The sequence below is a fragment of the Penaeus japonicus genome, unplaced genomic scaffold (assembly GCF_977035675.1).
Source record: "Penaeus japonicus unplaced genomic scaffold, GWHDUDI00000001_assembly GWHDUDI00000020, whole genome shotgun sequence".
In the NCBI taxonomy this organism is placed as follows: Eukaryota; Metazoa; Arthropoda; class Malacostraca; order Decapoda; family Penaeidae; genus Penaeus; species Penaeus japonicus.
The window spans coordinates 30,204,921-30,217,420 of NW_028234422.1; the positions used below are offsets into that span (position 1 = coordinate 30,204,921).

A 12,500-nucleotide genomic window follows, 5' to 3' on the forward strand; every position below is an offset into this window, starting at 1 on the left:
ATATATATATATATATATATATATATCATATATCATACATATCATATATATCATATATATATATATATATATATATATATATATATATATATACATATATATATCTATATATATATATATCATATATATATATCATATACACATATAACACAATATGTACACACACACACACACACACACACACACACACATATATATATATATATATATATATATATATATATATATATATATATATATATATATATACATATTTATCACATGCGAAACTTGTAACTGGCCTTAAATCAGTTGTCAGCAATCAAGCCTACTTTCCACGATTTTCTCAGTATACGTAGCATGAAATTAACTGAATTCCCTGATGCGAAGGTAAATCACGGGTCCGGATCCACGTAAGTCTTCGCAAATCCACATAATTACGGCGACAGCAACTAGCCTTTAAAGTGTAATGAAATTTAGAATCGCAATTATCAACATTGCTATCATTCAGTAAACCTGCGTTCGTCCTGACCTCCGCGCCTGTCGGAACTTAAGCAAAGTTTAACAATCTTTCACCTTTGCTGATTGACTTTTTTTTTCTTATTTTTGCGAACAGTACCTTGTTTTAGATTTACATTCAAGATATCTTTATTGTTTTCTGAAAAAAACGGTAAGATCGTAACTCTTTTACACCACAACATGGCCCAGTAGTTCCGACTGACCTAACGTCGCAAGTTGTCATTTTTGTTGAGTTGGTCGCAATTTTTCTTCCGTTGCAACTAACCCACGATTGGCGACGGCGGAAGGCGTTCCTTGGTTCCGGCCCTGGACGGTGATATTTCTTTCTGTAGGGTAGCCGGGCTATGGCGGATCCGGACTCGTATCCTAGGCTTGTGATTGGTTTACACATGTGACGTCATCCATAAACAATGAAGCTCAAGCTTACATCGCCCGTGTGAAGTTTTATCATAAGCACTAATTTGCCGTAACCGCTGATACCTGGTACACCCGAGAGGTTGCCGTGTCGCAGTGAAATTACTAGTGTCTGGCTCCTTTATTACAGCATCCAGGAACCCTTCTGTTTCGCCTTGCTCTGAGTCAACAAGCAATAACAGGACGTCATTCTGTCAGCACTTGGGGAAAAACCCTGCTATCGTCGCATGGTGACGTACAAGGAAAAGATCAGAGAACGTGGCGCAGTTACTGTATACGCGAGCGCAGATGTTGACGACCAGTGTGAAAGATGCGGCTCGCGGGACCAGTGCAGACCTTCTCCAGGGTCGTACGGCAGACTTGGAACCACCAGCCCCGTGTGCTCCCTAAGGCCTCCTTCAGCAGACTCCTCTGCTCTTCAGCTCATGAGCCCGCACCCCTTCCTCTCGCGACCTCCACGGCCATCCCAGAAATAACAGACGCCTACCCTAACCTACAGACCCACGAGGAGATCTACAGGTTCTCCGTAGAACAGGTATGGAGAGAGGGGCAGTTCGCACCGTGCCTTCAATATTTCATGCGGATAGTCCATTCACTGTCTCAGGATAGTCTCTCTGACTTGTAGGTGAATAGATTATTTATATTGAATAATATATTTGTTGTCGGTGTGTAAGTTCTGGCATCGTGACAAATTACTTTCGCAAGAAAAAGATTCCGTTCTTGCTGATAAAGCTCATATATTCATATGTATATATATATTTACATATATACATATATACATTTATACATATCTATATAGATATACATATGCACACACACACACACACACACACACACACACACACACACACACACACACACACACACACACACACACACACACACACACACACACACACACACACACACACACACACACACACACACACACACACACACACACACACGCCCAGTTGTTTTGATATACTTACAGTGAATGAGTATTTAATTTACACCGTCACGGGGATCCTTTCATTATATACGAATGTGACTGTACTTAATAAATAAGAAAATCAAGAAAGGGCTGAATTCTACTCATCAAGGGGCAGTCACGCTTCGTAGAGCACTTAATCCTTCGCTTGACACACATTTTATTCTTTTCCTAGAGGCCAGTGCGATCTCTCGTTGTAATTTCAGGCCGAGTGATTCCGTGAAATACTAGGCCAATCCCCGTCCTTTAGAAATGGCATCGGGAATACCCAGATACCCAGGCACTCAAATGGTAGCTACAGTTACACGCAGACGGTTGTTAGGTCTCTTAGTCACCGCTACCATCGTCAAGTTATTGTTGTTGTTTGTGGTGTTTTCGTGTTGTCTTCAGTTCGAGTTGTTTTTGTTATGACCATTGTTGTTATTATGGTTGCGGTTATGTTATAACTAGTGTTGTTATTATTGTTAGACGGTTACCATTCAGTCCAAACGTTAATGCTAGTCATGGTGTTTTTCGTCTCCCAGAAATATATGAATATATATGAGATTCGCTGTTGCCTAATGGAATAATGTGTTAAGTATGTTGTTTTGGATCGTGAGATGACATAATGGCGTACACGCAATTTTGTTTACATTCGGGGCAAGGGGTGGCACACACGTGTTCATGCCTATTTGCATGACCATTTGCACTCAGCGTGATTCTGTGTGTGTGTGTGTGTGTGTGTGCGTGTGCGTGTGCGTGTGCGTGTGCGTGTGCGTGTGCGTGTGCGTGTGCGTGTGCGTGTGCGTGTGCGTGTGCGTGTGCGTGTGCGTGTGTGTGCGTGTGCGTGCGTGCTTTCACGTGTAAGTTCGTTTCAGTTTAGTTCAGTGAGATTTTCGAACTAACTCCCACTCGTGCCTAAAGGTCTCGTTACTGCTTTCAGCTATTTAAAACTCATATCAGTTCAGTTCGTCTACCTAACAGCTGTATTGCCGACTTGGTGTCATAACACTGGGATACATACGTTTGCAGTTGTATCCACTCGCTGCTCGGTCAAGGTTGTTTCTCATTGCCATATTTCGCTAGTTGCATGGTCATTAGCAACACTTCTTGTGAAATATACTTCAGCAGTTAAGATGTAGCCAACGCTGCGGATATTATCGGTTGTTAAATTGTTATAAATGAGCAATTGCACAAAATAGAGTTTACGACGGTGGATACTCGGTGGACTATGCTGACTATACTGTGGAGTATGCTCAGCTATGGCAACATATGGCAGCTTTTGTTAAGTCTACCCTGACAACTACCTTCTGTTTTTCGACGCCGCAGGGAAGTCCACACAGAATCGCCGGGATTATGCAGATAGCAAGGATAATAAAGGGGAAAATCCCATCTGCTCCTTGCGTAAAGCCCGACCGATGAGGTCACACATCAACAAGTGGCACTGCGTCCTGGCACTTGCAGTGGATTCAGGAAAAAAAAACTCCTCTTGAATCTGACACTGTTTTTCCGGACTGTTGTTTCAGCAGTGACGTAATGCAGCGGCAACTGAGATAAGTATGTTAACCCATACTGATCGTGATTACGGGCTTAGAAGGCTTGCATATTAACCCGTTAAAAGATAAGGTTTATCTCAGAATGTGGCACAAACACGTATTTGTAATGAATACATGTATGATTCTCTTTCTCGCTTTCTCGCTATATATCGAAAAAACAAAGGAACTTTTTAAAATGACAAATGATTTAGGAAAATTCCTGCTTTACTTTTACTGAGAGCAGGTATCTGAACTGGATTATTACTGACCAGTAACTAGGGTGGGCCTCAGAATGTAACCGAGATATTTGTTTATGTAAATGATAAGAGAGAGGGAGAAGTTGATGAAGAAAGAAAGAAAGTGGGAGAGAGAGAGTGTGGAATAGAATAACTGTAAGAGAGAATGAGAGTGTGAGTAAGAGAGAGTGAGAGTGTAGGAGAGAGTGAGAGTGTGAGAGAGAGTGAGAATGGGAGTGTGAGAGATGGTGTGATAATCTGAATGTGTGAGAGAGAGTAAGATTGCAAGACTGACAGAGAATGTTGGAGGGGGGGAGAGTGTGTGAGAGAGAGAGAGTAAGAAAGTGTGAGAGGAGAGAGAGGAGAGAGGAGAGAGGAGAGGGGAGAGGGGAGAGGGGAGAGGGGAGAGGGGAGAGGAGAGAGAGAGAGAGAGAGAGAGAGAGAGAGAGAGAGAGAGAGAGAGAGAGAGAGAGAGAGAGAGAGAAGAGAGAGGGCGAGAGAGAGAGAGAAAAGAGAGAGGGCGAAAGAGAGAGAGAAAGGAGAGAGGGCGAAAGAGAGAGAGAAAAGAGAGAGGGCGAAAGAGAGAGAGAAAGGAGAGAGGGCGAAAGAGAGAGAGAAAAGAGAGAGGGCGAAAGAGAGGGAGAAAGATAGATAGATCGGCAGATAGATAGATAGATAGAAAGAGAGAGAGAGAGATAGACAGACAGAGAAATCAATAGGCACATAGATCGATCGATGGAAAGCCAGACAGGTAAACAAAGTGGGAGGAGTGGAGGAGACTTACGTGTAACTGTCAAGTGATTTTTCTTCACTTTAGCAAATGTGTAATGATTTTCTCCTAGACATGGCTCCTCTATTCTAACGTACCCCCTTCATTTCATGGTATCGTACAGTAGTTCAGTTTATGCTCTGGTGGAATGCTTTAGGTTACAACCAGTTTCGATACTCAGTTTTGTTGGGAAAAAAAGTTTGTTTCCTCCGATGGTGGAGACTTATTTAACTCTGATATCTGTTTAGAAAGATTAAAATTGGGTTGCGTAGGGCACTGATTTCTGGGAGTTATATAGATTACGAAAGAATTATTTGACGAAACGCCTGATTTCGTGTGTATAAACATGTTCTCATTTCTACGAAGAAACAAACAGATTAGTATGTCAATGGCATCTAGTTTATCTCTATTTTTAATAAATTATCATAAGAGAAATGCGCAGGAAAATGCACTTCCATCTAAATTGAGTATTAAAAGACTGCAGAGGCCAAGTATCTACGTCAACATATTCATATTCCCTGTTCTGCAATGCAGTCATCATGCAAGACACAAATTGAACGCATCGTCAACCAAGATACGTTGAAAATACACTCCAGTTAACCTGATGGTTGTAACACAGGTGAATGCACGGGACAGAGGCGCTTGTGTGCATGACCCCCCCCCCACACACACACACACCTCCCTGCAACATCCCTGCAACATAGAGAGGAAACTTTCGGTCTCTCTTGCAACTTTCTCTTTGGTGTTCACGAGAAAGTAGACCTCATGGCGCTTTGTTCTGTTAGTTTTCTCTTGTTTATGTTTATGCCTGTCTGTTCAGTATCTGTGTATCTTATTTGGATATCTGCGTGTTTATCTATCTGTATATTTTTTCTACTTTATCTGTGTATCTTATCTGTATGTCTGTATGTGTTTATCATTTTTTTTTTTTTTACTCTTCCGATCTACCTATCTGGAGTGCCTAATTATCTATCTGTTTGTCTCAGTGGCTAACTATATATTTATTTATTTAGCTATGTATCTATATGTCTATTTGAGTGGACATATCTATCTACTCCCAATTATGTATTTATATATGAGTGTTTACCGGTATGTACTACACTCAAGACACCAACACCCAAACATACACCCACACCCACACCCACACACCCACACCCACACACCCACACCCCCACACCCACACCCACACCCACACACTCACACCTACCCCACCACAGACCCCCACTGCCCCCCCCCACACAACCCTTTCCCCCTCCCCCACACACGCCCACCAGAAAACGTGATTTCCATATCTTTGCAACAACAGCTTGCACGATAGTATTCAATCGCACTGAGCTCTTCGACTGGGTGTGTTGATAGACTATCTCCTGATAAGAAGGAATTCCTGTCGAATCCATTGATGATTTATTATGTAAATGATAAAGGTAAATGATAATACGTAAATGATAAAGATTGTGACGGTGATAATGATGGGGGTGGCGGTGAAGATAAAGGTGGTGATCAGCATTATGATGATGATGATGATGATGAGGAAGATAATGAGGATGATGAGGATGATGAAGATGATGAGGATGAGGATGATGAGGATGAGGATGAGGATGAGGAGGATGAGGAGGAGGAGGAAGAGGAGGAGGAGGAGGAGGAAGATAATGATAATGATGATGATGATGATTATGATTATTATTGTTATCATTATGATTATGATGATGACGATAATGATGATACTGTGATGATGATGATGATGAAAATGATATTGATTATGATAATTATAATAATGATGATGATGAAGATGATAATAATGATGAAAATAATATTAATGATGATAATAAAATTAATAATAGTGATGGTGATGAAAATAACAGTTATGACGATAATAATGAAATTAATCAATGATGATAATCATAATGAAAAAAATGACGATTTAGAATATAATGATGATGATGAAAATGATAATAATAACTATAATGATAGTAAAATATTGCTAGAAAATATAACAGGGATAATAACGTAGCGTGTAATATCAATGATAATAATGATAAATGATAAATGATAGTGGTAGAACTAAAATGATACAGAAGGAATAATGAGATAAGTAATGATAGTAATGATAATGATAATGATGGTTATTTTGTAATGTTAATAATGACTAATAATGATAATTATAATGCTGATAATGATAATATAATAATCATGATTGTAACAACAATGATAATGATGCTGTTGATAGTAATAATGATGATTATAATCATCATAACATCCGTAACCTGGACAAAAACAATAATAATCATGATAATTATAGTGTTGATAATAACAATGTCAATAACGATAACAAAGATGCTCCTCATAATAGTGATGATAATGATGATAATTGTAATAATGATAATAAAAGTAATAGTAATAATGATGATAGTAACAATGGTAAGAATAATAATAGTAATGATGATGATAATGTCAATGTTAATGTTAATGATAATGACACTACTATTACTAATAATTCTCATAATTATGAGTTTAATAGTAATAATGATGGTATTAATTATGACATTGATTATAATGATAATAATGATAATAATGATAATTATAATGATCATGGGAATAATGAGAATGATGACAATAACAATAATAATTATCACAGTAATATAAAAATGACAACAGTAATGATAAAATCAGCATAACAACTACACAACTACACCAACAGCATTATCAACCCTAGAGATAATCATGTTAACCACAACAATGAAAAAAGCAAATATGATAACAAAAATTACCGCGTCTCATTTTTGTTTCTTGGATGTTCAGCCCGAAGAGTTCTGGGGGCGACTCGGCAGAGCGCGTCTGGAGTGGCAGAGGGAATTCAGCACCGTCACTGACCACGACTTCGACAAGCATGTGTTCAGATGGTTCCCAGATGGTCAGCTTAATGTATCAGGTAAGAGCGAGCGAGTCGAGTCGGTTGTCTCGAGACCTGTTTTGCGCTTCTAATATGTGTTTTTTTGTTTTTGTTTTGTTTTGTGATGTATGTCCTTTGCTGGTTAGTGGTTAGATTTTGTTTTCTGAAGCGTTGGGATTGATCAAATAAACAGCTATGAAGAAATCATATAGTAATTGCGAGCCTTTGGAGATAAATCACTGCTATGTGAATTCTCAGAAATAAAGTAATACAATAGAATGAGAAACATTGATAACATTCTATTAACTGATAATCTAGACAATAATAATGTGCTCTTTTTTTCCCTCGGTAGTCAACTGCGTGGACAGACACGCCCGGCTGTATCCTGACCGCGTGGCCCTCCTGTGGGAACAAGACGAGCCCGGCCAGACCCAGAAGGTGACCTACAGGTGAGTTGCACTGTAAGGGGACAGAATACTTTTGCAAATAAAGGGACCTCTACGTGACTTTTACGTGCAGACGAAAGGATGAGGTTGGCTGGCTGATTCTTTTCTGCCTGCTCGCATGGTTCACTGAATTCAGATACCAACGAATAATAGTATGAAGAACTTGCTATTGATAACAGCAGTGTCGAAAAGGAAAACCTACGACTTTAATCCCAAGGCTAAAACCGACTTTACGTACGTTCCTCTGAAGGGAACTGCAGGAACTAGTATGCCGGCTGGCGAACGTGCTGAAGGCGAGCGGCGTGGGGCGAGGAGATCGCGTGGCCATCTACCTGCCGGTGTCTCCCCTCGCCGTCGCCTCCATGCTCGCCTGCGCCAGGATAGGGGCCGTCCACTCCGTCGTCTTCGCTGGCTTCTCTGCTGACGCCCTCGCCTCCAGGATCCAGGACGGTAAGCGGAAGCGGACGGGACGACCTCCGTAGGGAATAAACACTTGGGCCTCGAGTGCTGTTGTTAGGCGTGTGCGTCTAGGATGCGCTCATGGTTGGGTGTATGTGGGGACACGTGACCTCGCACTTGCAAGTGGATATGCAAGAACTTTAAGGAAAGAGAGGCTAAATACCCGATCATTTTATTAAAATGACATAAAGTAGCATCCGAAATGGGGTCGAAACTTTTTTTTTTTTTTTTTTAGATATTCATTTTAAGCATACTTTAAAAAACAATTAGCCCCCTTACTCATTTGAAAATAAGAAGGAATAGGCATGAGATTTCCTGACAGTTTTAAATACTATCGATATGAAGAGGGCCAAGGGCTAATTAAGCCTTATTCTAACATGTCTTTCTCAAGGTCGATTCAATACTTATATGAGCTAATTAATCTGGCTAATTAGATCATAATACATTGCAGCAGAATCCTGTTACACTCAACAATTTCTTTGTAAATTACTTTCATCTTATTGAAAGTTAAAATAAAAGGATATGCATGACAGATTCAAGCACATTCTCAATGCCATACAAGTTTCAGTAAACACAGGGCACATCAAATCAAATTACTTTCATCATTCGATTGGGCTTTCAGCTGTTTTGTAAAGACTTCTATCGCTTCAGCATAAGGTAGTCTGAAGAATACCTTAGTAGGTCAATCTGACATTAAATTAGATAGTTTAAAACTTCTCGACATATCATGGCACTGCAGTGTGTCAGGGTAACATAAAACGGATTACGCCAGCCATGTAAAGTTACATAATATCTGATAATCTTGATGTTGCCATGAAAATCAGAAGAAAATCAGGACTCAAGAAGGCGGAAAATCCTCTAGGGAAGAAATTATTTAGGATTCGATCAAGATCCAATATCCGTGGAAGATGATATGACCCTTGTTTTGGTGGACAGCTGGTGCAGAGACGGTCATAACAGCTGACCAGTCGGTGCGCGGAGGAAAGGTGATCCAGCTGAAGAAGGTGGTGGATGCCGCGGTGGCCAAGTGTCCCTCCGTCAAGCACGTCTTCGTCGGGACTCGCACGGGTACGGAGGTCCCCATGGGAGCTAAGGACGTGCATCTAGATCAGGTACCTTCCTCGACTTTCTCTTCTGCAAGGTCACACGTACAGCTTTAATGGACAGTGGGAGGGTGAATGTATATTTCTTCTTCTGTCAATCGCCTTCTAACCGGATGCAAACTTTTTTTTTTTTTTTTTTAAAGGCTATGCGGGCCGCGTCCACCGAGTGTGCCCCTGCAATTCAGAACGCCGAAGATTTGCTGTTCCTTCTGTACACGTCAGGCAGCACGGGTTCCCCAAAGGGCGTCGCCCACTCCTCGGCGGGCTACCTGCTTTATTCTGCCATCACCCACAAGGCAAGTGTGTGATAGGAATTACAACGCATAACTGTGTTGCATCATGTGGTCCGGCTGTCGACGTGCGTTGCAAATTGATATTTAGTCTCCTACTGTTACGCTTGCAATTAACTGTAAGTTGCAAAAGGATGTTATGACGGCATCGCCACTGCATGTTTCTGGATCTATTTTGTTGCCGTTTCATTTGTATCTGCGTTTAAGTAGAGGCAAGAGTAAAAGTAAGAGTAGATAAATATTTTGATGCATAATTCTGTTATGAAAGGATATGCGATGGATTGGCACATATCAAATCAGACAAAAGGTCAGATAGCCTGTCAGAAAAAACTATACAATAGAAAAAGATATTGCCAACATATAACGGTAATATTATGTTAAAAGGAACATTATCATGACAAACTGTACCAAAAAATTAATACAAAGATATCTCAGAAACCCCCTGACGCCCTCCCGGTCTCCAACAGCACGTGTTCGACTACCAAGACGGGGACGTGTTCGGATGCGTGGCAGACATCGGCTGGATCACGGGACACTCTTACGTGGTCTACGGGCCCCTGGCCAACGGCGCCACCACGGTCCTCTTCGAAAGTACGCCCAATTACCCGGATCCAGGTACGTGCAGTCTCTCGTCAGGAGGCTGGTAGACGGTGCGTTATCTGCTCGACCTCGTTCAATATTTTGATCTGATTTTTATACAGGTTTGGAATGCATTTTTCTTTACGGATTCTCGGAACGTATCGTACCGTTGCTGTGAAATTAGAAAGAAACTACCTCTTGTGACCTCATTTGCAGTAAGAGCATCATCACCTCCTTTCCAGGTAGATACTGGGACACGGTCCAGCGCCTGGGCATCACCCACTTCTACTGCGCTCCGACGGCGCTCCGCCTGCTCCTCCGGCACGGCGACGAGTGGCCGCAGCGATACGACCGCTCCTCGCTGCGCGTGCTCGGCTCTGTCGGCGAGCCCATCAACCAGGAGGCGTGGCAGTGGTTCAACGACGTCGTGGGAGAGAAGCGGTGCGACCTCGTCGACACCTGGTGGCAGACAGGTGAGACGCCTGAGAGCAATGCAATTAGTAGGCGAAGTAGTAAGGTTGTAATACTAATACAAAATCATGTTTAAACAAGTCGATGAATATATATATATATATATATATATATATATATATATATATATATATATATATATATATATATATATTTCTTATATTACGTGAAGATGATGATGTGAAGTTCAGTACATCATCAACAATAATTTTATATATATCCTGGCCATTAGAACTGCATAATCTTGACAAACTCTTCATCGTGAACCTTTGGCACTGAAGCGCGTGTCCGTGTCCCTCGGCAGAGACTGGTGGCATCATGCTGAGTCCCCGCCCCTCGTCCCCCGGGGCTGCCATCAAGCCCGGCATGCCCATGAGACCCATGTTCGGCATCAAACCCGTTCTCTGCGACACCGACGGGCGCGTCGTGGAGGGCACGGACGTGAACGGGGCGCTGTGCGTGGGCTCCGTGTGGCCGGGTGTCTCGCGCACCGTGTACGGCGACCACCGCCGCTACGTCGACACGTACTTCGCGCCCTTCCCGGGATTCTACTTCTCTGGCGACGGAGGCTACAGGTGAGCCCCTTTCCCGCCGAGAGGACAGGTTCTCGGATTTTTTCCCATCTTGCATGGGTATGTAGGAATTGTCTTTGAGGTCCACCTGCGGCTGTTCGTATGTCACTCCAATGTTTGTGTGCGTTTTGTAAATCACGAAATCGTTCCAGGGACGAGGACGGACACTACCAAATCACGGGGCGAATGGATGACGTCATCAATGTGACCGGACACCGCCTGGGCACAGCGGAGGTGGAAGATGCCATCGTGAGTGTCCACTTTCTTCGTTAGATGAGTACATTTTGTGGCAACTTAAACGCAGCACCTACATCCACAGTCATTCTATCAACACTAGTCCATTCTCTTGCACTACTTCTAAACCAGTTCGCAACTGATTTTCCTTTATATCTGTTTTGGTTTTCATCCTTCAACAGTTGTATTTAAAACTTACCAAACTCATTTCGTCTAAGCATTAGCACACGGAATAGAAACACAAAGCTAACACCAATACAATAACGATTAAGGAATTCCCTAGTAACGCGTAGCACCTTGACACACGCTGATGTCTTCCCCAGACGGAACACCCGGAGGTTGCCGAGAGCGCCGTCGTCGGATTCCCGCACGAAGTCAAAGGCGAAGGAATCTTTGCCTTCATAGTCCTGAAGGAGAACGTCCAATCGTCCGAGGAGAAGATAATAGCTGATCTGAAGAAAATGGTCAGATCAACCATAGCTGGATATGCCGTTCCTGACGTCATACTGGTGAGTTCGAGTATAGTGATTCGTACTTCGGTTGTATTGGCGTGCAGGTAAGCTCTTTTTGGTAGATAAAATGGAACGTATCTTCTGAACAGGTGTAATGCCCTTCCCTTAATCCTACATGCCTGTCTTTGTATTTCAACGCCTCATGTCGCTCTTCTGTCTTGGCTAAAGGTGTGTCCAGGGCTTCCCAAAACCCGGTCCGGAAAGATCATGCGGAGGATCCTGAGGAAGGTGGCGGCGGGACAACCCGAAGAAATGGGCGACACCTCCACCCTCGCCGACCCCTCCGTCGTCGAGGTCATCATCAACGCCTACAGGTCCCTTGGGGCGTCTTAAAACATATCATTCCACGCATTTTGGTTTCTTCGGAATTTCCTCCCTTCTTATCAGATCGCTCTCGACGTGTTCTAGCTGCCTCCTTCCCTATCAGCACTTCGTTATCTCTTGGTGCTCTTTAATCCTCTTGTTTTATGAATTAACGACTTCATCCATTCCGACAATTCTTATCATCTTATCGTTTTATCGCCGATCAATCTGGAGAGGAAG

The 12,500-nt window shown here is 42.4% G+C and overlaps 1 protein-coding gene and 1 long non-coding RNA gene across 2 annotated transcripts in view; one reads left to right on the top strand and one right to left on the bottom strand.

Annotated features, from left to right (window-relative positions):
- Positions 1–854, bottom strand: part of LOC122261899 (uncharacterized) — a 23,642-nt gene extending 22,788 nt beyond the window's left edge. Inside the window, exon 1 of the long non-coding RNA XR_006223935.2 lies at positions 702–854. This is a non-coding gene — a long non-coding RNA (uncharacterized LOC122261899). The remainder of the gene's footprint in view (positions 1–701) is intronic.
- A 156-nt stretch (positions 855–1,010) lies between these two features.
- Positions 1,011–12,500, top strand: part of LOC122261897 (acetyl-coenzyme A synthetase 2-like, mitochondrial) — an 11,985-nt gene continuing 495 nt past the window's right edge. Inside the window, exons 1-12 of the mRNA XM_043029724.2 lie at positions 1,011–1,447; positions 7,201–7,330; positions 7,644–7,740; positions 7,988–8,187; positions 9,133–9,308; positions 9,443–9,595; positions 10,057–10,204; positions 10,411–10,641; positions 10,944–11,214; positions 11,364–11,460; positions 11,769–11,954; positions 12,126–12,500. The exon at positions 12,126–12,500 is cut by the window's right edge and continues 495 nt beyond it. Of these exons, the coding sequence (XP_042885658.1) occupies positions 1,223–1,447; positions 7,201–7,330; positions 7,644–7,740; positions 7,988–8,187; positions 9,133–9,308; positions 9,443–9,595; positions 10,057–10,204; positions 10,411–10,641; positions 10,944–11,214; positions 11,364–11,460; positions 11,769–11,954; positions 12,126–12,290 (2,079 nt within the window). The 5' untranslated portion in view covers positions 1,011–1,222 and the 3' untranslated portion in view covers positions 12,291–12,500. The remainder of the gene's footprint in view (positions 1,448–7,200; positions 7,331–7,643; positions 7,741–7,987; positions 8,188–9,132; positions 9,309–9,442; positions 9,596–10,056; positions 10,205–10,410; positions 10,642–10,943; positions 11,215–11,363; positions 11,461–11,768; positions 11,955–12,125) is intronic.